The sequence below is a fragment of the Anser cygnoides genome, chromosome 7 (assembly GCF_040182565.1).
Source record: "Anser cygnoides isolate HZ-2024a breed goose chromosome 7, Taihu_goose_T2T_genome, whole genome shotgun sequence".
NCBI lineage: Eukaryota > Metazoa > Chordata > Aves > Anseriformes > Anatidae > Anser > Anser cygnoides.
Window position 1 is genome coordinate 10,978,591 of NC_089879.1, and position 26,648 is coordinate 11,005,238.

Genomic DNA, 26,648 nt, shown 5'->3' on the forward strand with positions numbered 1-26,648 from the left:
CACAGCTGAAAACTTGGAAGCAGTGAATACAGCCACTGATACTGAGGGGTTGAGGCAGGAGAGGACAAGCAAGGCCTTCATGACAGGCAGACCCATGACAGGACACTGAGGTGTCCAAGTCCTGTCTTGTAAAACTGATCCAGCTGGAACCCCCTCTTGGCAGGAACACCTCAAAAAGAAGAAAGAACACGCAATTACATTTGGTTGGCTTTGAAACACGCTAAACTGTCCGACTATATGTCAACTTCATGAAGCGAGATGTTTCAGCTTCTTAAAAATATATTTTCTGGTGTATTTCTAATTTGCCAGGGCGTTCCTCTGCCAAGTGCAGAACACAAACCTGTGCCAGGAATGGGCCTGCACCACCTCGGCAGAACCTGGGCAGTTCTGCTCGGCAGGGCTAGGCCCATTTCAGGCCGACCACTGTGAGGAAACCCAGACAAACGTACGGTACCCATGTGTTACATAGGAACAGCCTTGGTGTATGGCACCCGTGTGTTATATAGGAACAGCCGAGGTGTAACTCACTCTGCCGGTGCGTCGGGCCCTGAATTACAGCTGCCACAACTGCGGTGTGTTGAACACCATGCAGGTTTTACACACATTCCTGTCCTCTATGGAGCAGGCTGGGATTTGCCTGCCTGTTTCATCTTTAGCAAAAGGCCTCCTCTGTAAAGTTTTACCTAGTACATATATCAGCTGGAACCATCCTGATGACCTAAGGAAAAATATTTTTAATAATCAGCAGACAACCTGGGGCACTCTTTTTCCAGGATCAGCTAACCCAATCCTGCTATTCACAGCACCTGAAAGCTTAACTCAGCGCCTCCAACTATGCTGAGAAGTACAGCTGAGAAACCTTCAAGTAATAACATTTTCACAGCAACCTAACTTATCACCATGTATAAAGAAGTTATTTCTATCCAGTCGCACTACCCATAAACAAAGAGCCAAATAAAATATAGAACATGTGAAATATTGTTTTTAAAGCAGCCATCAAAGGCTAAACAGCACCCTTGGACTAAGCTGATGTTTGTCTACTCCTGATTTAGAGCAGTGAAAAATCAGGATATTTGGCCTCTGTTTAGGTTAAAAGTTCTCTCAAACAGACTCCTCAAAGCCACATCAACAACACAGAGAACACAACAGGTAGGCTACAATGCTGGACGTGCTCCGTTTCTGAATGTAGGGTGACACTGGCGGTAGGGGGATGGTTGGACAAGGTGATCTTGGAGGTCTTTTCCAACCATGATTCTATGAATTGTATTTAAAGGAGAAAAGTTATATTTAAAGGAGAAAAGCTTGTCATGAAAGAATAAATACGAAGAAAATGTACTGGACACAAACAAGCTATAAAGTAATATACAAAACCAGTTTGACAGTATCAGTTGGCAAGAGAGGTGAAAATCCCACCTTTTAAGTGGTTTAAGGGTATAAAAAAGCATCCTCAATGAGATTAGGTCCCTTGCACCTACAGAAATACTCCCTGTAGGAACTCCACCTGAGGTTGCTATGTTTGGCACACATGGGTCTTGGGACAGGGGCAGTTTATAAACAACAAAAGAGCACCAAAGTACAAGATGTAGCCTTAAATTCTAATTTGGAGTAAATGCCACCACCTGGGCCAAACAGAGCGAGGAGGAAAATGTGCACCTGTGATTTCAGGGGTTAACTCAGCCAAAAAAGCCAAGAAAATCCCACCTCAAAACCATTTTTGTTGAAATTTTTGGATTAACTCCTTTTTGTTTTATTGTTAATGTTACTTTCAAAGACCAATTACATACCTGAAATAATAAAATATGGAAAATTGTAACAAACCTAACATCCACATGGAAATTTGTGATAGGATTTGCATGCCTTCGGTTCATGTTTTAAACTAAATCAGATGTCAAGCTTGACTCCAGCCTAGGATTTTGCATTTCATATTTTTTTTATTATGGGGTAACCAATCTATGAATAACGTACTTATTTATTTTAAGGTCTGTTACCCAGTCCATCAAAAAAGACCATGTGCCTTGAAGTCCCTTCTGACTACCCTCAGCCAATATACACAATTTTCTGATGATTCCAACCTGATGAGTTACAACTGGTTTTGTCATCATACAGCTCACAAACCACAAAGCAGGCCAAAAGCATGTTTTTACAAAATAATCGGGAGTCAGTCAGGTTTCAGACTTTTAAGATTTTTGAACTGAGAAACATGAAGAATCAGGAGGAAAACACATGAATTTAAGGCAAAGGGCATGTTTACTATAAACGATGTTACCTCTCTTGCACAGCTATAAGCACTTGGATGGTTTATTTTTTGAAGGGGTAAGGAACAGATGACAAAATTAGATTCAACGACTCCGTTTGTTACGCAAAACAAGTTGTTTTTATTTATTGGTTTATAACTGGGAGCTCTGGGACCTCTTCTGATAATAGGCTTCACCAGCTGACTCACAGCGTGCGCAGGATTAGTCACGTCTGTAGAAGTGTCCCAAGGTTTCATTTCCATCGGCGTATTTACCTGATGTACATTCTTTTTTTTTCTGTAAGTGGCAAATCTCTGATGTTGTGTGCTTCGGGACCTTCTGGCTGTGTCCCTGCCCAGGGCACAAGGCGCTCCATCCGCCGGCGCTGCAAGACCACGAGGCTGGGTCAGGCTGCGACAGCAGGCAAGGAGGAAGGCGACGGCTGCTGGACGTGGGGAGAAGAAGAGAGGGCTCACAGCTCGCACAGCAACATATGCTATGTGGGCCACAGCAGAGCACAGCATGCGTCACGCTGACTTGAGGCTATTTTAGGCAGCGATGGGTAAACTAAATGACTTAGATGAGCAACCGAGCACCCTCCTTTCACTCTGCGCTCCAGATGATGAGTCTGAAGGTACTGCAGGAGGTACGCGTGCTCCCCTCTGCCCTGTGATCTTCCCTCTCTGCAGATGTGGAACAAGGATGAGATGGAAGCAACTTTTCCCAGGACTGAACAGCAAATCCTTAGCAAAATGAAAACTGTATCAATGCCTCAGGACTCCATGTTTTCATTTACCCTCTCCATGTAATCCCTGAAAATCTTCTGCCTGGAAGATCTGACCTGGCAAAACCCGGCTCTCCCACAGGAGATGCCAGTTACTGCCTACACCGGCTCACCACATGAACGCCAGGGAGCATATCTTAGTTATCTCACGTACCTTTTACAAACACCTTGAATGTGGCCCTAATTAGACACAGATGCCCTTCCACTGGGGCCCACATCCTTATGCTACCCGTATGCTGCTCTCTCAATGAGCACTCAGGTCACTGTCTGACCAAGGGACATCTCGGACACTCGTCTCCCACCAAGTGAACTACAGACACTCTTGAAATTATCTCGAATGGAAGCCTATCTTCATGGCAAAACAGGAAAAGAGAAAACATACAGTAAAAATTATTTAAAACTGCACTTAAAGAACATGTTGTTGCAGGGACAGTCCCCCAATAAACTTGCAATCTGTTAAACAAATTTTCACACAAAACAAAACATGGTTAGCCAAAGATAGTTTAGTCTACAAACGACGGCACGATGGCACTTCGCTGCTCTGTGTTGGCTTACACTGCTCACAGCTTCAAGGACAAATACAAACAGCCCACTGAAAACAGACAGCTCCATGAGACCATTCTCTTTCTTGTGAGGTTAACATGCATTTCACTGGGTTTTGTTCCTCCATGGGGTATGGGCTATACATTGATTCAATTTTACATTTCTTCCTGCAGTAGAACCCAAATCGTTAACTCTCATCTGTAGGTTAAACCACCCCTAATTTCCTTCCGTCTATTATTTCTTATTCTCCCTCCTCTCTTCCTGTTTCTGTGTTAAGGATATTGCCATGTACTTACGACAAAATTTTCCTCCTTTCTCCTACCAACAAATTGCTTTAGAAGATTCTTAACCAGTCTTATTAGACATACGGAATTTTTTTAATGCCATGCAGATGGAAATACACTATCTGAAAGCTTGACCAGCTCCAAAAGAGAAGTGGATCAATACTTATTGAACACTGTATACTAAAACCACTCATAGTATTAATACAGCTGATGATAGGAATAATCCACAGAGACTTATCAAGTGATTGTAAAGTTCAAAACCAATAGTGATTCCCTGTTCAGATCTGTTCAGAAGTGCCAAAGAAATCTAGAAAGATTATTTCCCAAGAGGTTTCACTAACAAACCACCACCAACAAAAAGGATTAGTATAGCTGATCTAATATCTCAACCGCAGCTCCTGACAACAGCTCCCTCAAGGTTAGCCTTAGAACTGTATCACAGCCTAATTTACTCTTGTTTTACATCAGTCTGAAACCATGTCTATATTTTATTGAACCCTGATTTTGTTACTGGTTTTACATATTAGCCAGATTCAATTTTTTAAGATGGCTTCATGGCTTGAAATGCACCATCATCTACTGCTGGGTAGTTTTTAGTACAGCAGGAAATGGAATTAGGAAAGATCTACTGACTTAATTGAAGACGCCACTAAAAGCATTTGTCAGCTGCGAATATTCTGCCCTCGCGCTTTCTGCAGTGGTCCTGGGGGAGCGTGCTGAGCAAACAGCCACCCTCTGAACACAAAGCAATTCCACTGCAATGAAATCTGTGATGTAGACCTGGTCCACGCATGTATATCCAAGCAGGGGGCGCATTTACTGCAGTCAATATGACTTTGGGATGTGCAATGATTTGATTATGATAATTGTGCTGTGTTGTGCCTCTTCTCTAGCTCCAAAGGAAACCCAAACTCTGGAAGAAAAACAAAATTCAAACCACAAAAGCCTCTACCTTCTCTGCTGCTGTAATGTATATTTGAATCCCAAAAGTGACTAGAAGAGAAAATTATTATGAAAACTCATCTAAAGATATGCAAATGAGTATTTCCTATGCTCACTATTCTGATTTACCAGGTAGCTACTGCCTCCATTTTATTTCAATAAAAGGGGAATGGTGAGCCCAAGTGAATGTCCTAAATCTAGAAATACTAACACTTGAGTGTCAGTGAAATAAGTCTGCTTGGAAATCGCTCTGAAAAGAGGCAGAAGAAAAAAAAAAAAAAGGTACATTTGAGTTCTGCTACCATGTTTTCTCCCTGTGGCTTAAGACATCACTGTCATGACTCACACCAAGGATTGGGTTGCTCCCTGGGCGACACGGCCTCCTCATACCGGCTTTGTTCCTCATCCCGGTACAGATTGGTCATCCGCTGACACCAAATGAAGAAATTTCCTTATTAGTCATATCTGGATCTATAAAACTAATACCAGAAAATGATGTTTAAACAAGCCCACTGCTGTTTCAGGTATGCAGCCTTCCGACATTTCAAAGCTGAATAGTTTCATTAGGTGTGGGAGGAACGGCAGAAAGAGAAAAAAAAAGTTAGATGCAAAACTGCTTTGGGGCTCTAGGTAAAATCTGTGCAGCAGCACTGCTCGCAGGCAGTTTGGATCCATAGTTAGCTTTTCATGTTCATTTGCTTGACTGGCAAATCCCAAGGAGATTCTGAGGCTGGTGTTTTAAAAACAAAAAACATAAAAACACACTGAGCCTTAAAATCCAGAAGGCTCAGTCAGCTCTCAGCTGCACTTTAGCTGATTAGCTGTCCATCCCTAGGCTGTAAATCACTGCGTCTTCCCATGATGCAATTAAAAACTACACACCAGATCACCCTGCCAAACACAGGCGCAGGTGTCAGCCTACACATGCTCTTGCCAGCACCTGTCCTGTAAAACCTCAATACATTTCTGACCTGGTGCAAACCCAAAAACTCTGAGAAAAGCAGGCTGCATCGGAATAATAAGTGTGATTTTATACCAAGTTGCTTAATGTAAAAGATACAGCAATAGTACCAAAGCAGACGTCATTACAAATTACATTTACAAGAAACTTACTCCATTAGCACGGCAGGCCAAGGCGGTAGCAGAGATGCAGGGAACATTGCAGAAATAAACTTAGATTTTCTCCAGTGGCAATATGTTTGGATCTGAGACAGCACTTTGCCCACTGCTGAATACAATCATCTCCTCTGTCAATCCAAAAATTATTTCCCTTGGAAGAAATCCCAAGAATATAACACGAAATGTTATTACATGGATAATGCCCATTATAATGGTCACTGACAATAATTATCTTCATCTTGTTCCCACTGACATTGGTTGCTTTTCATTTTAAGCTCCCTCCCCTGGTAACAGCACCGGGTCCGGTGCCACCCAGCAGCACATTTTACCCTCTCAGAAACTCTTGCCAGTACGCTTGACCAAGAAGAGGCCAAACGTCCCCATGTCGGGGGAGCTGATCAGAACCCGTTACCTACCCCAAGGCAATAAAGTACGAAGCCAAGCTGCAAATCCTCCGACGGCCCTGAAGCTTTGGAAGGACTTTGGATCTATAACTACAGCAAGGAACTGAAGTTTTTTTCTCAAAGGAAGCCTAGCACAGGGAATCGAAACCTTCAAGAAAAAAAATGCAATGTATGAAACCATGTAACATACCTACTGTACCCTTTTTTCCTTTGTAACTAAAGGATGTTGACATACTAAGTCAAATAAAATTGCTAAAAACCTTGAAATCTTTTTTTTTTTTTTTAAAGCAACCAAGAAAAAAGCTCCCATAGGTTTTCAGTCAATACAGGGTGAATAGCAATTATCCCAGAGCCCAGACATGGCGTTGATGCCTTTGTGAAAACAAGAATCCTTTAGTTAGGCTTCCAGATCTCCTACATCTTTGTATACCCCTGGTAACAAGTCATCTTGGTTTCCCCATCATATTAAGACAGATATCAAAGTAGTTTTACATAAAATTTATCATTTAGAGAAATATCAGCCAGTCGCAACCACATCCTCTTCTCCTTTAAGTGACTTACAAACAGGAACATTGATAAAGAGAGGTCTCAGTGCCCATCTGATATATCCTCGTTTTATTATTAGCCTCTAAATAGGGACATTTGCTTGACAGGGATCCGAACAGACTTCATCTGTAGACAGCTGCAATGACGTGCGGGACGATTACGGCAAGAGAAATTTCAGTTTCATTTTCAGAGGAAACATCTGTAGGACTTTCAGTTTCCCTAAGCACTGTGCCAGGTGTAAGACATGAGACAACAGTGATTACCAAGAACAGGATGCTAAGCCACACGAAAGCAGTCTCGCTGCTCAAGTTGTGACTAACATGCTGTAGAAGGGAACATTTCACAAGTTCGTTCACGCAGCAGGATGGGTGGCTGCCATATCTCACCGCTATATGCACGCTCCAGAAATTCTCTCACTTCATGAGAATGTGTCTCAAAGTCTGGCAGGAAAACGAAGGATGGCAGACTTCGGAAGAGGGATGTGCATATTTTGGATTTTATGCAGGCTGTGCGTGTTGTTTATGTTGGTGGAGAAGGCGCACGGCTGCATGTGAATTCTGCAGCTACTATAGCATAGCGAATGTTTCCCAGGGTTCACGTACAGAGTAAACAGCAAAAATAACCTTACCACAGTCCGTTGCTAGAAATGTTAACTGTGGGCAACTTCTAGGTTCACAGGATAGAAGCAAAACATGTCCTGGCAAAGTAGACTTGAAGAGTCCCTAATTCTGTTCTGATGCTAGATGTTCCCAATCTGCTGCAATGTCAGCAGAACTCACCAGAATAACTTAAATCACTTCCACCTTTTCTGTTCAGATGAAGTCTTTGCCAAGGACCCCTCAAATTCTGTTTTAAAAAGAGAATTCTTCATTTCCTTACTGGCTTTCCCTTGATACTCATCGGTACTGTGTCTCAGCATTTTTTAAATACTAATTTCCATAACACAAGGCAGCCTTATTAGCCCCTATTCTACAGGAGGGCAGAGCAGCAGAGATACCAAAAACCAAAGGTGTCTGAGGGACTAATTAAAGTTCCGATCTCATTAACTTCAGAAGAGGCAGCACATAAACACTACTCTCGTTATAAATAAATTATCCTGTCTCAAATTGCTTGTTTCTATTTTTGACCACCCCCAAACAACCACCCACGTGGCTTACCCAACACTGATCGGGAGTGGGAGCTGTTGCGGGTCAAGACGCTAGGATTTTTCAGAACCTAGGAATGTATGACACAGTTCCCAAAAGCAAGCTTGCCATGCTCCAGTGGCAGCAAAATTACCTCTGGCTGAATCAGAGCTGCTTCGGTCAGTTTTCAGCGCCAAGACCCATGGTGCAATTTGTTTACAAATTGCAAAAAACTCTGAGTTTACACTCTGAGCTTTCTACTTGCCATACATTGCTGCTTGCTCATTCATGCTGTGTAGACACTCCTGCAGGGGTAACTAAATCCAGATCTTTACAGCGGCACTCGGTTGCCCTCTTGCAAAGCTCACTTTCCCTTCTTTCAGCTTACTTTCCTTTAGAATTCAGGGAAATGAGATGCGGGACCTGCAAAAACAACACCTTTTTTTTTTTTTTTTTAAATGTTTGTTTTAACTACCCGTCCTTGATTACTGTAAATCCTGTGTTCTGAATGGAACAGATGCTAAGAGGAAGAGGATGAAGGCATTTGAGAATGTAATTGAAGACTGCAGCCGAAGGTGCAGGCAGTTCCCTTCAGGGCCGAAGCAGAGGAGCTTGTGGCAGAGGGGCAGGCAGCATCTTTCCCTCGCCCCTAGGCACTGTTACCTCTCCTACCAGCTGCCACCGCCGGACGCCTGCCTCCTCTCCCCCACACCAGTCCCACAGGTCACCCCAGCAGAGCTCCTTGTTCCTGCCTCCCAGGTCCCTCCCGCACAAACCCATGCCGTACCCCCGCCGTTCCCACAACAACCTTGAGCTCCTGCCTCCCAAACCTCCCACGCTGCCTGCTCGCTGCTTCAGGCTCTGCCAGGCCTCCCAGGCGCCTCTGCCTGCTGCACCGGCCCTCGCTGCCTGCTTTCCAAACCCCCCTCATCTTCTCGTCGTTACTGGCACGCAGCTCTCGCCTGGACACAGAGAGCCTCAGCAGCAGGCTTCCCAGCACCCCGAGGAGAGGAACCAGCACCCCCAGCTGCCTTGCAGAGTCCCCAGACAGCCCGCACTGCCCCGCTCACTGACACTGAGGGCAGAACGCCTCGCAGGAAGCAATGGCACCTGCACTTGGCCTGTTCCTCCAGCCTGGAGACTCACGTCGGGCTGAGAAAACACCTGACAAACAGCGTGTTGTGTAGGCCTGCTGAGGGTCCATCAAACAGACCTGCTGCCTGCACCACTAAAGTGAGCGATCGTACTGGCAGGCTGTCATTTCCTACGTAAGGCAGCGTTTTGTCGGGTTTCACAAAGTTGTCAGCAGCAGGAGAATGGGAATCCCACAACCTCTGACTCTGCTGAAGCAACTGATGTCCTAATGGCTGCAGGCTTTCTGTCCCTTCATCCCAGTTCTTTTTCCTCTTATCTCCATGATGTCCCACCCTGTCTCCTAATCCTCATCCAATTCTGATTCACTTCTCCTCCTCAGATTGAGTCACTGTGCCTTTCTCACTGATGGAGCATAATGACTGTAATCATTCAGGGCACAGAACGTGTTCGAGCTCTCAATTTCTCTGCGTAGCACCACAACCCCCGTCGTGGGCTACCGGGGCTGTAGGGAGTCTGCGTTCAAGAACATGCTCACTTATTTAACTTCACAAACTCCTTTAAGAGCAGGTATTTGAAAAACTAATAATTAGGCCAAATTTCAGGAGAGTGGAACAGCAGAAAATATATCCTTAAAGCAAAAAGAACTTCCCCATGAAGTTTCAAGCCCGTGCTTTAGAACAAAGAGGCACTAGAACCTCTCAGTGACAGAAGTACCTGCATATTTTAAGTATAAGCCTGGCCAACCTGCATCTTTTCTAGAACTTGATTTTATAAGTTGGAGCTGCTGAAGTTTTCAAAAGTCCTGCCAGAACCAAACAGCCAGCGAAGAAAAAAAATCACCCCAAAGAAACAAATTTTGCAGGAGCAAGAAGAACAATGCCTCATAATAGCAAATACCACGTAATTGTGTCTATGGACAAACCTGATAGCTCTGATAACAAACTGTTTAAAAAAAACAACAACAAATTTTGCTTAGAGGCACGGGTCAACTAAAAGGCAAAGATATATCTTCAGGAAAACAACTCTCTTAATTGAAGTGTCGATAGATATTTCCTTGACGGTTTGATCCAAATGAAAATACCGATGACTCTGAGGCCCGACACGCTGCCCTACTAACAGGGCAAGGCCTGCCAGGCTGGCAGCCCACCAGAAAAGCCCCAAAAAGCCCGGTGTCTCCATTTCGGCCTAGATTCGGATTGCAGTTCAGCTTCAGTGACTAGCACAGACCGCTTTGTTTGCAAAAGCCACATTTTTGCTAGGGACTGGGTCGCTGTGCTGAGCGAAACAATCTGGCCACACAGATGAAGCTGAAAACGGAGGGCATCAGCTTTGGGTACAACTGTCGGCTGTGTTACTTGCCGCTGAGCACTCGGCTCACTCCCCTCCCATCCCACCGTTAAACGCATCAGGGTTTAACATCAAGGCGTGCAGGATGGTGCTGCTCTTGGTGTACTGCTACAACAGAACACCCGTACGCGATTCACAAGACCGGGTAGTCCCAGATAGCCTCAAAAACAACTTCAGATATACGTCGCTGATAGCTCTAGCTGCAAAAATAACGCAGCAGACCGTGGAAAAGAGGCGTAACTTCGGTCCTGCAACAGAAAGGTTTCCTGCCGGCCTGGGTAATCGTCGCGTGCAGCAGCAGCGGCACCGCCTGCTGGCCGAGGCAGGCACGCCTCCAGGCTGGCCGCGGGGCCGGGCTCCCAACAGGGCCCCTGTCCCCGGGGCGCTGCAACGCCCCGCGGGCAGCTTCGGGAGAGCCCAAAGGCTCACCATTAAGGGAGTAAGAGTAATCCAGGCGCCTTTTCTTCCTCTTACTAAGTTAGGGTAACAAATTCGATGGCGTTTGTGATGGAGGACGGTCTTAAATTCACTTGATTTGGCAATAAACTGCACAATTCTATGCATCATATAAGATGCAATGCACAAATTCCTATAATCGCATCAATTACTCTGTAATAACAATATAACTGTGGTACAGCTGTACTCTGTAAATTAATATTGCTCAATTCTATGAATACCCTGTAATACCAAATGACAATGTATACACAGCTCATAAAAAGGGATTATGAAGAGTGAAAGTCCTCCTGGTAGCTACTCCCCTGCCCATATATAAGATGAAAGTACTGGCTGCAGTTAGAAACATCCAGATATGGCTGAACCATACCTGAACTTGGTTTGAATTCCTCCCATTTACAGATCCAACAAAATCTTAGCAACTAGATATCATTGTTTTAAGTAGCAAGAGGTCTGGCTTAGATTGTGTTTTTTCTCAATGTAGTATAAAAGATCTGTTTTGTCAAGCATAGAAAAAAAATCTCTGTTTTTGGGTGAAGACAAATCCATTTTTAAGGATACAATTAATGAGAATTTCCAATTTATAGGAGTTAAAGATAAGTGGTTTCAAGAGTGGGATTGTTTTCCTATATGTAGTAGCATGCACTTGAATGATACCATGTGATGAAATGGCTTCTAAAAAGGCTGAAGAAACCAAGAGAAAAAAAATCCCCTCTCCCTTGTTTTTTGTAGTTAGTTCCAAAGAAGCTATTCATCTTCATTTATTGAATTTTCTAAAATTCTTCAGTGCACCATTAGCTTTCAGTCAACTGGGCCTCTCTCTATGCTTTTACATTTCAACTACTTCATATTGTTTTCCCTTCAGATTATTTACATGTTGCAATCAAGTCATTCCCGATCTTCAGTTAACAGATAAACAGACTGGGTATTTCAGCCTTTCACTGTGAGAGAAAGGCATTTTCTCTAGCCACTCAGCAATTTGATGGACCCTTTTAGAAGTCTGCAGATCGCACAGAACTCCAGACTCTAGAACCACATATATTATTGCAGCATTAATTCTCAACAAAACCTATAAAGATAAAATAATCTCCTTACTCTTGCTCAGGCCAGCACAAATGTTTTCTTCTTTTGCTACACCATTGCCTTTGCAGAGATCTGGACACCCACACGGCTCCTCAGTCCTTCTCTGTCACTTCCTTTCCAGAGATACGGACAGGGCTGCTTGTTCTGAGAGGCAAAGCTAGTGTTAATTGCAGTAACGTGCATTTTAACTCATAGACGTGCTCACAGTCATTAAGATGGCTCTGTATCAACAAATCTGCAGGTTTGTTTTCAACAGTCACTGATTTGCTCACAAAGTCGCATCAGAAAATGCTTTTATATCTATTTCCAGGTTAATAAAAATACCAAAAAGATGCTAGCTAGTACCTTCATTGTTGCTCGTAAACATGGTCCCATCAGTCAGTCTGTGAACAGTGTCCAATAACTTCTGTATTTCAATTATCAAACCTTATGCCAAGATTAGCCAGAAGCCTGGTTTATCCTCCACGAGGATATCCTCTCAGGACATAAATTAGGCACTGCAGGGTACAGTAGATGCATTTCCCCCTTTGTACATGAACAAACCCAAACGAAGCCCAAGTCATCGCCCTGCGAAGCACTGCACGCTGCCTGCCGCGTGGGACAGGATGTTTGCTGGAGACACCGATCCTGGCAATATTAAGAAACACTTTGGGCGCTTGCTCAATTTGAGTGGTTCACGGGCTGGAAGTCACATTAGTCATCAAATTTCTGCCAGGAATGCTTTCTTAATTCCTGCTCTGGGCTTGAGCGGTCCACTGAATTTTCCTTTCCCCTTTCCTCTGTTGGTGTAGGACTAAACATGGAATCACAGGGGCATTAAGGTTGGGAAAGACCTTCAGCATCACCTGGTCGTGTCCCCAAGCACCACGTCCAGCCTTTCCTTGAACACCCCAGGGACAGTGACCCCACCACCTCCCTGGGCAACCCGTCCCAATGCCTGACCGCTCTTTTTGAGAAGAATGTCTCCTCATTTCCAACGTGAACCTCCCCTGGTGCACCTTGAAGCCATTCCCTCTAGTCCTACCACTGGTTACCTGTGAGAAGAGGCCGACCCCCAGCTCCCCACAGCTTCCTTTCAGGCAGTTGCGGAGCGCAATGAGGTTTCCCTGAGCCTCCTCTTCCCCAGACCGAACACCCCCCGTGCCCTCTGCCGCTCCTCACAGGACTTGTGTCCCAGACCCTAACACTGGGAGTCACTCCTCAGACTATTTGGCACCGAGTTCCACACAAATAACCAAGCAACACAAATACGCCAGAAGAAACTTGTGTTTAATAGAGAGAAACACGAGGACGCGAGGCAAGAATCACAGCAGCGATGGCGGCCCCGAAATGGCGGCCACCGCACCGCCCCGCGCCTGCGCCTCACCGCGCCCCTCCCTTCTCCTTCCTTCGCGCGGCACCGCTCACTCTCCCCCCACGTGACCCAGCCCTCTGGCCGCGCTCCACCAATCAGCGACGCGCAACGTCCGCACGTGATTAGCAGGGGAGCTCCCGCGAGCTCCGTTCTCCCTCCGGTTCCACTTCCGGTTCCGGTTCCGGCCCGGCGCTCGGACGCGGAGGCGGTGGCGGCGGCCTCGGCCCCCCCGGCACGGCGAGGTGAGGCGGGGAGTGGCGGGAGGCGGCCGGGCCTGGGCCTCGGCCTCTTGGGCCTCTCGGGCCTGGTGGGGCGGCCCCGGGGCTGGGCGGGCAGGGCCGGGCCGCGGGGTGCTGGGCCCGGAGTGCTGGGCCTGGGAGCGGCCCCCGGTGTGTCCCGGCCGGTAACGTGTGTTCCTCCTCCGTGGCGCCGCGCATGTGCCCCGCAGATGTCGGAGGACCTGGCCAAGCAGCTGGCCAGCTACAAGGCGCAGCTGCAGCAGGTGGAGGCCGCGCTGTCGGGGAACGCGGAGAACGAGGACCTGCTCAAGCTGAAGAAGGACTTGCAGGTGAGGGCGGCGGCACGGGGTGGCTGCGCCGGCTGCCGGTGCCGCGGCTGAAATACGTTCCCGATGGCTTTAGTGCTTCATTTTCCCGTGATTTCATATAATTGTTGTATGGTTGGGTGGGGGAGTAGCACCGACAAAGTTTGACCTACTTACAGTCTGTCCTGTACATTGCCCAAAACACACACGATTTTACATGGCAAACTTTTTTTTGCTGAAAACCCCAGCTAAGGAACGGTGAAAGATATGCCAGTGCTGTCTCTGCTATCTTTTTGGTTTTCTTTTAAGGTGTTTCTCAGAAAGGTTGGACTTAACTGCTCACCTTTTTCCGGGGCTAGTTTATAATAGCAGTAAATCAGAGAAGTAGAAAAACTTAAACCTGAGAGGCATAAAATTATTCCGATGAAATTACACATTGGTTAAAGGGTACCATTATTTCTTGTCACTGTCACTGTGCTGAATTCTAATGGGTGGGCTCAACCTGCTGCCTTTCCGCTTAGCTTTGAGTTGTCAAATCATTGATCCAGAATCTGTTTGTTCATTACCTGCTCTTGCAATGATGCAAATTTTAGAGTATTTCAGAATTCCTTATGCATCTAAGCATCCGTTGTGTTAAGGCTTACTTACGAAAGGAAAAAGATGCCCTTCATTTGCCACCTGCAGTTTTTGAAACGTTTGCCCATACCGCATTCCAAAGAGCTCAGGAACATTTCTGGTCGTTAGGCTGCTGTTCAGTGACAGGAAGACCACCAGTCTCATGTTAAACTGGTAACTGGTCTCTGAGGTTCTTGTCTATCTAAAGACACCTTGGCATAGGCGTGAACAGCAGTACTGCTGAAACCTCATGTGAGAGTGCAAGATGCTGCCTCGTTTCTGTTGTGCGTTGCTTTAGCTCTCAAGTTTTAAAATATGTGCAAGTATGCAGTGCGAAATTCAGTGACCGCTATTGTGGATGGAAATAACAGCGATAAAATGAAGCTTCAACCAGAATACAGGTAGTGCCTCAAATCGGTGATCTTTAGAATTCCTTTTAAATTGTGAAGGCTTTGTGCCCGCAGGGCACTTTATAGATCACCTTAATGTCCTTCGCTGTACGCTGTTAAAAGCATGTGTATATTTTTATATTTTTAAAATGCACAGCAAAACCCATATGCGATGATATTTCCAATACCAACACGACCTTGGCTTTGATGTGCAGAGATCATTGATGTGAAAGGACAACTTGCACACTTTTTAGTAAAAGCTTTCTGCACAGAATGGGGAAGATGTTTACACTTTCGTCCCCAAAAGGTTTGCTATCCATACGTTCCACCTTGACAATGACATACATAATGTTGTACAGACAATATGTCAACCAAACAATTGTAGAAATGGGCTGAATGCCTTAGTGCCCTGACTAAGTAGCTTTTTTTTGTTCAACCAGAATGTTACTATGTAACTGAAACATCTTTTTCCACCATAAACAGGGATGCGCTACTGCATTTCATATACTCGGCTTATCGCTGAGTAACAAAATTAAAATAAATATTGTAAGAAACTTAGCTTTTTACCTTTTGTTTCACTGAAGCACTTCTTAGGATGCTGTCCATGCAGCCAAGGACCAAACTTCACCCTTTGCGTGCGGCAGAATTGATGGCAGCTGTCATCTTCTGCAGTTAGGGACGATATTCACGGGTGTTGCATGCTAGGGTGTAAAGCTCTGTCTGGGTTTTAGAGACCAGGTGGTGAGGAGAAATCCTGACAAATTCTGACTAGCATTCTCTGCAGGTCACACTCTGTGTCATGGGGCCATGGCAGCAAGCCTGGTTGTTCAGCTCAGTTGTTCAACTTGGTAAGCTGCTGCGGTAGTCGCTGCTGTTGAGAAACTTTCTTTGAATAAACTGTTCCCTTAGAGACTGTGTTGGAGCTATCTTGTGAGTTGCAACAGAATTTCTATCTTGTGTGCTTAGCACTGTATTTGCGGATATCGAATGAAGGCTTTTTTGTTTATTACCTGAGCTAGTCTTTTTAAACCCACAGCTGCAGCGGGATGTGAAGCTGTGAGGAACATTCAGGCTTCACAGAGCCTCAGTTGAATGTTGTTTGTCTGTAACTCCTTTAAATGAAATATTTCCTGCTAATTAGGAGGGTGACAGTGGCTCATACTGAGATACTCTTAAGAACTGAAGGTTATTTTTTTTTTTTGTGAACTGCAGAGTTGCCTGGTGTTATGCAAAAAGTTCAAATGTTCTTTTAGGTGCTGGCTCCTAAGTCTGATTTTTAATTCTAGTCAAAATCAGTGGTACTGATCTTGGAGAATACAAATATAATATGGGGGGGAAGTTGAGGAGGGTAGCATGCTCCTGTCTGTGAGTGAATAATATTTAAAAGAAATGGAGAAACTTGTTAAGTACTTAAAAGCCTTTTTCTCTTGTTTTTGCCTCGCTGGATTAGCAAGGGAAGGCCTGACCTGAAATCTTGAGGTCATGGATTTTGAGAAAAGTGAACACTTCAATTTAAGTGACTTAAAGAAATCAATTTCCTAAGGATGCATCTGAATGCTTTCTAGAAAAGAGAGGGCTTTACTGAGTGGCAGTCTTGGAAGGTGCTGGCACTGAGTACGTCAGTTCAGACAATGCAGATATTTGAGGAAACACTTTTCAGTTTATTCAAACTTAGAGATGTTACATTATGCTTGCAGCAGTTGTGTGTTTATAGGTTATATAAAGTACTCAGCAAGTCCCAGCACAGAAGAGATGGAAGTAACTGCTGGCTAGACAGAGAATAGAAGCAGTACATGCTTGACTTTTTGTCTTTCTTAGAGCGCTGTCCTGCTGATTATTTGCTCTGCCACTCGTGTGCTTTTTGGGCAGTAACCAGTATCACGTGCAGCCATCTGTACAGAGAGCCACACCGCTGATGTGTTTTAATCTTACTTCGCCGTGAGGCTGTCTAGCTGTGTCTTTGTGCCTATGGATAAACAATTCCCCTAGAAAGAAATCCCATAAAAATAGAATGGGCAACTTTTCTGAAATTTTGTGGAAGGCATGGGGAACGTTACAGGGAGGACTATGGATCTTTTTATCTACATGGGCAATAAGTGAATTTAGTTAAATGATTTATAAAATAAAAAAAGCACCCCCCTTTGGTCCACTACATCAGCTATGAATTCATTGCAGTAACTTCAGAAAAACAGACCTGTAAGCTTGGGGTAAAAAATTCGTGTTAAGAGTTCTGAGATATTATTCTGTGCTATTTTTTCTTTTATAGGAAGTCATAGAATTAACCAAAGATCTCCTTTCGACACAACCTTCAGAAACTCTTGCAAGTTCTGACAGTTCTGCTTCTGCTCTGCCCAGCCACTCCTGGAAGGTTGGGGACAGATGTATGGCAATATGGAGTGAAGATGGACAGTAAGTGTAGAAAACTTCTCTAACCGTTACGTGAAATAGTTCAATGGTAAGAGACTTTCATTCAGCTTGTACTGCCCCTAGGGCGACTAAAAAGCAAAAAGAAACACGCTATTGGCTATCATCATACTCCTCTTATTAAAGGTCAGTAAAGTAGGTGAAAAGCAAAGAGCTGTGGGGTCATTTTCTAGGAATGCCCTGTTTGTCACTAGCCTTGTCAAAGTAGAGCACCTTTGGTAAATTCCCATCTGTTAATGTAATAAATGGCAGACTTCCGTGAATTGATCTTAGGGCAGCGTTTCATAAAAGTTACATAATACTAATATTATATTAATATTATCATAATAATTGATCAATATCAAGAAAAATGCTTGTTGTATCTCAGTTTGTGTCAATAATTGGAAATTAGTTTTTAACTGGAAATATTTTTTGGCTATGAAATAACTGGCTATGCAGTGTAGTTAAAGAATTAACTGACCTTTGGAATTTAGTCTCCACTGTGTTAGCCTTTGAAGTTCCGGGAACCAAATTAGTTCATTCTGACTTCTTAATTTTTGAAATAAACATTCTAAAATTAGGAATGTGGTTCTATTAATATTTGTATTAACCACACAAATTTTGGCATAACTGTTAATATTTCAGGTAGAAAACAAACCTAATGATTAACAATTTTTCTGTCACAGATTTTTAATAACTAAAATGCCTTTGCGTAAGAATTTTAAAAAGATAATGTTATATTGTGTGTGTTTGGTCACCACTGGGGCATTCCTCTTACTCTGATACTGGGTTAGAGGATCAGAGTTCGAAGAAGAACGTGTTGGAGTGTCCACTGAAGTGGCAGGTGTTTTGGCAGCTCAGCATGCCAGTATTGGACGTCATTTGTATGACTGTCTTCTTACTTCATGCAGTTTGGGTTTCCCTGTATGGTGCAAGGCATTAACATTTAGCTCAGCGTAAGGCGTTAGCCCACTAAAATTATAGAGACTCGTTTAGTAGATATAAACTGGAATACTGTCTGTAAAACATCTCATTTTGTTCCTCAGTTTGTCTCAGAGATAACCTTTTGCTCTGAATCCAGACTCAAATTGTTTTAATGTTCTTGGAAATGTCACGCTTTCTCCCCTCTTCCCCATCAGGAGGTCCATTTGATTGACTACTGCATTTCATACGCATAAATTCAAAATGGACCTGTTTCTGTTAAAATTTCAAAATTGGGATTTCAATTCAATAAGAAAACTTAGAACGTTGTAAATGTTGAAGGGGAAAGTATTTTTGAATGCGTGAGTTGTTTTTCTTTATTCTTTTTTATATGGAGGAGAAGGGAATCAAACCTTTTCTGCCATGAGCTGACAGTTCCTGAAACTTCCCAGTGAATTCCCTGAAAGCTGTGTTCCTTGAGTGCTGGATCGTGCTGGGGCTTTTTCCAGTCCCATGACCTGCCAGAACTAGAAACAAAATCAGAATTTCTGATTAGATTGCCCACGCATTAATCATTAGTCTTGCTAACTGTGAGACCATTGCTTCTTGCTGCCAAAGGTCAAATAGAACCAAGCCCAGTCTTTGTACTCATGTCCTTTTGACCTTAAGGACATGATCTCTTGGGTTTCATTTGGGTATTGTCCCTGAGAAGGAAGGCTGATAGTTGCAAGTTTTTTACTTAATGCCATTAGCTGGCTGACAGTGTAGGTGTTGAAGGGCTGAGTATTGAACCTTTACTCACATGCTTACAGCCATGATATCTTTACAGGTGTTATGAAGCTGAGATTGAAGAAATAGATGAGGAGAATGGAACAGCTGCAGTCACTTTTGCTGGATATGGCAATGCTGAAGTTACACCGCTGTTCAACCTCAAGCCTGTGGAAGAGGGAAGAAAAGCAAAAGAGGACAGTGGCAACAAACCCATGTCCAAGTAAGTAATATACAGGCACGGGTCTGAAAGCTACTTGGTTTTTTATTTTTTCACCCTCCCTCACAGCTATGAAAATTGGCTGATGAAATAGAATTTCTCTTTGATATCTTCACATATTTGTGGTGAAGGATCATAAATCAGTCTGGCATATAACGTTTGGCAGATCAGATGATTGTGGCTGGTATTGTATGTGTGATGTATCCTGGTAAGATAACATGATAGACTTTGTTGTGCTCAGATCATGCTATTTATTGCAAGATACCAAATATCGAAGTGGTAGACTAAAAAAAGGTAGTACTTTCTGGTTGCCAGCAGAGAGCCTGCAATTTTCAGCCCAGCTCCACAGCAGGCTGCTCTCAGATGTGTAACATGGCACACAACTGAGTGCACGTAGTACAAAGGACTTGTGCTCCTGCCCCTATCAGTGTGTTGGGATAGCTGCGTTGACCCCATCACTGGGGAGATGAGCTTTACTTAATGTCCCACTGTGCCTAACAAAGAAAGTATTTTTCTTGTTTTAACCTTTTGGGGACAAAAATACGCAGTACAATTTCAGACTTTGCTATAGGCACCTTGTCCAGGGGCTCATTCTGAGGAATGCTGGTGTGGCATAGATTGATTCTTGAACTTCCTTATCTTACTGAAAAAAAACCATCTCTGTTCCTTTCCTTCCATCCCTGTCCAGTACCGGTTAGCATATGAGTGCTGTAGGCATCTAGAAAAATTTGGGCTTTTCACTCAGATGGGCTAGTTAAATTTTCCAAACACTAGATGCTTCTGAGAAGTGCTGGTAGGTTCCTTTCCAGACTCAGAAATGAATTGCATGCATTCCCACGGGTTGCTGCATTTGGCATGGTATTAATCAGGTGGTTCTTATTATTGTGCCCAAATACACAAAGGAGTAATGCAATGCTTAAGCATGGAAAGATATAGTTCTTTAAATTACTACTTTTATTTCCTCCCTCCCCCTATGAAGTGGAGAATATTTACATGGTTTATGTCCTTATGGAAAAACTATTGTCTCTCTTACAGAGGTTTTAGTTTCTTACAGGATGCTCTATAAATATCAGGAGAAAGGCACAAAGATAAAATGTATTTTTTTCCCTTTCTTCCAGAAAAGAGATGATAGCCCAGCAACGCGAGTATAAAAAGAAAAAAGCTTTGAAAAAAGCTCAGAGAATTAAAGAACTTGAACAGGAACGAGAGGACCAGAAAGTCAAGTGGCAACAGTTCAACAACAGAGCATATTCTAAAAACAAGAAAGGCCAGGTTTGTTCGCGCTCTGTATGCGAATAGTAACAGGTTATAGAATTCTGTGCGTAACTGGGGAGAGAGGTGGCGGTGTTTTTTAAAGGGAACTTCCTCACCTTTGGCATTTCAAAGTATGCAGTTCAGTATTTTATATACTTTCAAGGCCTGGTTTTGCGCTTACCTTGGAGAACTGGGTAACTGCTCTCAGCTGCAAGGTACCGTTTGTTGGAGTGAAGCTTCTGAGGCCTGTCTAAACCAACAAGCCCGACTTCTTCTTGTGTTTATGATGTAGCAGGCACAGCACTAAATAACTGCCATGGGTTAGTAAGCACACTGCAAAAAAGTTAGCATCTTAAAACTTTACTTAATTTTTATCATGGCTGGACCAAGAGCTGCTGGACATTGTTCTAAAAGTTTGGTCTCCCTTGTGAGCAACGAACAAAGATCATCTCATGAGGAAGGTGACTTGTATTCGTTGTCGGTCTGACCCAGGCCAACAAAGTGCAAAAATCACATCCAGTACATGCCAGCCAGGAAGCTCCCAGCTGTTGTCTCATCTGCTTGTGATGTGCCACAGATGAGCTAGCCCTGTTGAAAGCTTGCTTGCTTCTAGAGTAAGAAGTTGAGGATTTTGAAAGACTTCAAATGGTAATATTTGCTCATTTTTAAAAGCAAGTCAGACGTTATTCAGAAACGGTGTTTTCTGTTTCATTTGCAGGTAAAGAGGAGTATTTTTGCTTCTCCAGAGAGCGTAACCGGCAAGGTTGGAGTTGGAACATGTGGAATTGCAGACAAACCTATGACACAGTATCAAGATACCTCTAAATATAATGTCAGGCATTTGATGCCTCAGTAACAGGGGAAAAAGGTGGAACTTCATCTCTGCAGGGCTTTACACTTATCTTTTTACCATTATATTTTTCTAAAAGTAAATTATTTGTTGGCACATAGAAAGTAGTCCATTTTGTCACCATCACTTTGGCTTCAGCTGATACGAGCCTTAAATTTCCAACTATTGATTTGATTTCCCCTAATCATTGAACTTTTTGTAGCTGCATTAAAATACATTCTGCAGGTAAATGCTTTCATGAACTGCTGCACCCTGTTATGCAGAAAGCAGTAGTTTCCTGTAAGCTTGATCTCCAGAATCTTCCATTCATACTGGTGGTAAAGTTTTCTTTTCTTTTTTCTGTCCTTAAGAAAAGTGGTGGTATAAAATTGGCACCGTAACAGCCTCCCTCATTTCTGTAGTCACAGTGCTGTCTGCTGGTCTCGGTGACAGGCCCAGCATTACAGAGCTGCTGCAGTGCTGTAGAGAGAGCTAGGCTCCATCGTAGCTTTTAAGTCACGTGGAATTGCTAAGGAAGTTCTGAGTTACTCCCTTACAAATCCACGGAAGATCGATTTGTACAGCTGTGAATGAGGGCAGAACAGGGCCGGTACGATCCTTATTACTAAGTACTATTCATGTGCTAGAAACAATAAATCTGACTTTAATTCCAGCCTAAATTTCCTGTACTAAAAGTTAAGCAGAGGAGATCTTTTTTTTTATACTCATCAAATTGTAACAGGAAGTTACTGAAACATAACCAGAAAACCATAGGAAAAGATGTTTGGACTGCAGTTTCAAGAGTGGAACTGTACTTAAAGCGTGCCCCAGGGATTAGAGTTGAGAGAACTCTAGATGGTTGTGCTTTGGAAATGAATCATCACCTCCCCTCGTGTAGTTCTTAGAAACTAAAAGGTTTGATGGTCACAGACCTTGAACACACAGCAACACCTTGTGTCTGGGCTGCCTCCATCTAGAAGAGTAGAACTGAAGCCTAGCAGGTATGAATGCCTAGATCCCTCGTAGTTGTGAGTGAGTGAAGGTTAGTCCCAAGTTTCTGTCTGTAAATAACTGACTGGCCCTAGTGTTCATTGTAACTTCAGCTGTATTACAGTGCTGCTGAGCCCCTCCAATTTTATTCAGGAAACCACGTGTAAAAGCTCTTGCTTTTTTTGTATTTTATGTGATTTGCTTTCCTCTGTTATTTGTCTCTCACTTACGGTAGTGGTGCCATCTCTGAATCCGTAATGTGGTTAAAGAAGTTAATGGGTAGCCCTGTATACAATGTAGATATTATTTTTGTAAAATCTAGGGCTGAGTTAATGGACAAGAGTACATCAGCTGTTTCCCCATTAAATAATTAAAGGGTGTGTCTTGTCCATTAACCCTGACCATTATTTCCCTGTATATTATGTTAATGTAGCTCATTTTGTAATTTGTTACCTAGATCAGGTCACGTCAGCAATTGTTGATGCACTGATTGGTGGAACTGTCCATCAGTTACCTGAGTCACAACTCAAGCTAAACTCTACAACTGGTAGTTTAGAATCCATACATAGAAAAAAGTTTTCCCTATAATGGGAGAAGGTGATTTTTATGAATACAAAGTGTGTTAATTTCAGTTTTGTATGTTTAACTTTTATTAAATAAAGTGTTTAAAATCTGCTGGATATATTTGACAAGGTGAACGTACCTAAGTGTGGCATGGGCACAGTAAATGAGCAGGAGGGAGGCAAGTATAGAAGCTGCTGATGTTACACAGAACAGATGGAGAAAAGGGGGTATACTGAATATGATACTCAAAAGTGAATCAAGACTATGTCACTGTCAGTACACATTCAATTCCTCATCTTCACTGCTAGTGTGTGGGGGGGGTGAGTTTTCTTTTGACTAGAAGAAATAATTTATAGTAAAACAATTTGAGGGAAGACCCTGCTGCTTTTTAGAGAGGGAGTTTGTACTGCAGCCTGCACCCTATAGCGATGTCTCTGCAATGATGGTGGTGATAGTTCTGCAATGCTGACAGCTACTTGAGGAAAGTCACCTGTTATCTTTTACAGATAGCTTTGATAGAGATTCTGTATCACTTTCTCCAGACAAAAAGGAGCATCTTTGTAAGGTTACAACAAAAAAGCACTAAAGTAGACAGAACTGGGTTTCTCAGAAAGCCATGTAAGCCTTCCCTTAACTCTACCTGATCAGTTTTCTTTTTGAAAAAACAGTTTTAGGGAAAGACTTAAACCATACAATAATGTACTCTGGCTTGCAGTAAGTGTAACAAATAGTCTATCACAGGACTGTTCCCTAGTTCTGAAACAAACCTGAGGTTACAGCAAGTCACCAGAACGCAACAGCCCTCCCTTATTGTGACAGCCCAGCCCAAGGTGAACTTGGGCTTATGGGCTTGGTTTTTGCTGATCCTTTCCCTGCCCAAATTAACAGAACTCAAATACGGTTGTTCTGGCCTGATGTAGAAAAAAGCACCTCTTACAACCTGGGCTGCCTACTAAACTTAGCTGTAGTTCTGTTGGGCACCATGAAGAAATGCTGCTTACAGAAACTATTGCTACATATACTTTTTTCTTTCTTCCCCCAAGTGCCTCACCTGAAATAGCTTGTGACACACAACAACCACTATGGCTGGGGTGGTCCACTCTACAGAAGAGAGAATAACTTTAAGATCACTTGTTTAAAACCAAACCAAACCCCCTAAAACTGACATCTTGGCTACAGCCATTCCTCATGGCACTTGATTAAATGGCTGTTCCCTCATTCTGTAGCACAGTGCCACTAACTGCATAGTCCCAATAATGTAGCTTGAATTAATTTTTTTTTAAGCATCACTGGTGATTGCCAAAACAACAACAGAAGTTCCTTTCTTTACAACAGCTGAAGTGGTTTTTGACTTCTGGGCCTCTCAGCAGATTAAGTATCTACCCCAGTGCTAGCAACTGCTACCATAAAGCAGCCAGTACTTCAGAAATACCAAAAGGAAGAAGAGGTAGTTTTAAGCATAAAAGTTAGATGCAAAAATGCTGAGCTAGAGACATTTTGGAAAAATATTTCTTGTGTCAGAATACAGATTTGTTCCTTTAATGCCCAAGAAGAGCACTATAGGACATGTCTCCTCTTAAAAGCAAATTGCTATAGAAAATAGTTTATCTAGCACAATCTTGAGATTGTACAAATGGTAATCTACTGGGGAAATTAGAACAGCACAAATCTGAGACTCCTAAGTCACTGTAAGCATTTAGTACAGTCTTAAGAGTGGCAATATTAAATGCTGTGAATGTTGCCATCACAGTTACATTTTTTAGAGATATTACTGATTTTTAATCAGTGACTTGAGACATTAAGTATAGAGAGGTAAGAGAGGAATTATACTGACCAATGCAAGGCTCATGGTCACGGAACTCCACTGAGGCTGCTGTTTCACTTAGTTCTGAAGCTGTCTGGCCTCCAAGAGATTTGGAAATACAAAGGTCTTCAGCAACTGCAATTCAATGCTGGAGGTGTTTGGAAGGCAAAAAAAGATACGGTAAACTTCTATATTTCCCCTTGACTTTTCTCTACTAGCCTGAGCTGGCACATTGGCAGTACTTTGTGGACCAGCCACCATTTGTGTGTCTTAGAGCAGTTACACTGAGCATGGGGTGACTGAAAATGCTCTGGGGTCAGCCCCAACAGAAGCATCACTACCTTGGCACTGGTGGTGGGTGCTGTTTGCATTGCAGCGTTGGTGCAAGCTTTATCCCATTGCTAAAAAGCCTCATTTAAATTACATGGCAAAAAGGAAGGCAGTTTGCATCACAGCTCTGGTAAACATCCATGCCCTATACCCAAGCTAGCTACCTATTAACACATGACCCGATTAAGCAACTTCATCTTGACTCTAGAGGTTCTGACATTTCAGTGAAGGCACAGCTACACAAAAGGACAACTTCCCCTTGTGAAGGAATTATTCTAAGCTGAACTCACCTTGCTTTATGATTCCTCAGTCCGTACAGAAGTGCAAAGCTTTCCCATGATGAATGCTGATGGAAATGGAAAGTGCCTGGAAATGTCTTGCTCTCACCTATATTGAGGTGATGCGAGTTCCCGCAGAGCACAGGTATTCCCTAAGGCAACAAGTACGGTTTTGTCTAGCTGTCCTCTACTCCAGAAGAGCAGAAGGCTTTTACATTTCCCCACCAAGCCTTCCAGAAGGAGATTCAAAACAATTCATTATTTTGAGACAAGTATTTTCGAGAAGGGGTTAAATGGAAAGACCTCCCTAACCTTAGCTACACTAAGCACTAGGTAGTTAGCTGGTAGCCCAAGTCAAGGAATGCGCTAAGTCTGTATGTTCTGAATAGCAACCACATTTGAAAACACCATAACATTGCTAAATTGCTTTGATGGTTTATCCCATTTTGTTGTAATGTCCCTCACAATCAAAACTAATCCTTTCTGAAATGCAGCCCTGCTGCAACGTTCATAAACCCAATGGGACATTAAAAGGGACAATTTGGCCCACAGCTGACAGCACACGCATGGAGTGGCTTTCTGGCTCACTAACATGTCTTTCAGTAGGAATCACAGCAGGGAAGAGCAGATGAACACTAAACCTGTCTTCTCTCAAGCCATCCCTGTAATTATCACCTTGTGGAGGAGGCACGCAAGAGTTATTGCTAGCTGGAAGGAAATAGGAAATGCCAGTGTCCTCCAGACCCATACCCATCAGTCAGATCCACACGATGAGACATCCCAGAGAACCCTATTGCAAAAACAAACAACAAACTGGGAGCACGCCTGGAGGTCGGATTAGTATTATTGCCTTTTACTCATCATTCCTCTCTGCTTGATCCCTTTACTCAGCTAACACGCTTCCAGCCTGTGAACACACTTCACGGCCTTACAAGCGCTGGCTGGGACCATCCCATGCTCCCCTGAAAGTCACTGAGGCAGCTGCCTTCCCTCACCCAGCTGAGAGCTGACATAAATCCTGTGCAGCGCTTTGTTTCCTCAGAGTAAATGCCACATTACAGTGCAGCCTCGCTGCACGGCTGCAGCACAGCAGACTACAGTCCATGTTTTACGGATGAGGGGACAGAACCAAGATGGTGACTTGTTAAAGGCTGCGTGAACCAGCTCACCCCGGGCAGCAGGACGTTTGGGAGCACCAGGCCACGCGCAGAAATGTTCTGCTATCTAACGCGGTCCCATGGAGCTGGCGTGGAGCCCCTTTTTCAGCAGAAGCACGGATTTGGATCTGCATCTGGCCTAATTACTTAGCAGAGGATCCCAACAGGCAAAGTTCACACGAGCCCCCTCCGCAGTGGGCCGGCGTGTACAAAATGGCTCCTGCTGAGCTCGGCTGCCAGCCTCCCCGCTCCTTCCCTTCCCTCCACACA

The 26,648-nt window shown here is 43.6% G+C and overlaps 1 protein-coding gene and 1 long non-coding RNA gene across 3 annotated transcripts; one reads left to right on the top strand and one right to left on the bottom strand.

The window, feature by feature from the left end:
• Positions 1 to 1,396: 1,396 nt before the first annotated feature.
• On the bottom strand, positions 1,397 to 13,765 carry LOC106031874 (uncharacterized). Of its 2 annotated transcripts, XR_007161973.2 has the most exons (5): positions 12,993 to 13,765; positions 11,971 to 12,102; positions 6,323 to 6,458; positions 5,901 to 6,057; positions 1,397 to 5,215 (listed from the first exon to the last, which is right to left on the bottom strand). It is a non-coding gene; the product is annotated as an uncharacterized lncRNA (long non-coding RNA). The 2 variants fall into 2 exon arrangements; XR_007161974.2 differs by lacking the exons at positions 11,971 to 12,102; positions 12,993 to 13,765 and adding an exon at positions 10,645 to 10,708 and having other exon boundaries at positions 1,807 to 5,215.
• Positions 13,417 to 22,925, top strand: SMNDC1 (survival motor neuron domain containing 1). The gene is made up of 6 exons (XM_048060482.2): positions 13,417 to 13,554; positions 13,761 to 13,880; positions 17,127 to 17,269; positions 19,014 to 19,175; positions 20,291 to 20,444; positions 21,145 to 22,925. Exons 2-6 carry the CDS (start codon positions 13,761 to 13,763, stop codon positions 21,280 to 21,282), a joined length of 717 nt encoding a protein of 238 aa, XP_047916439.1. The 5' UTR covers positions 13,417 to 13,554; the 3' UTR covers positions 21,283 to 22,925.
• The last annotated feature ends 3,723 nt before the right edge of the window (positions 22,926 to 26,648 follow it).

Bases quoted from the DNA above. Each gene is read 5' to 3' on its own strand.
- SMNDC1 (XM_048060482.2), top strand. From the start codon at position 13,761: ATGTCGGAGGACCTGGCCAAGCAGCTGGCCAGCTACAAGGCGCAGCTG. The intron at 13,881-17,126 runs GTGAGGGCGGCG...TTTCTTTTATAG, and splicing joins AGCTGAAGAAGGACTTGCAG to GAAGTCATAGAATTAACCAA. The intron at 17,270-19,013 runs GTAAGTGTAGAA...ATATCTTTACAG, and splicing joins ATATGGAGTGAAGATGGACA to GTGTTATGAAGCTGAGATTG.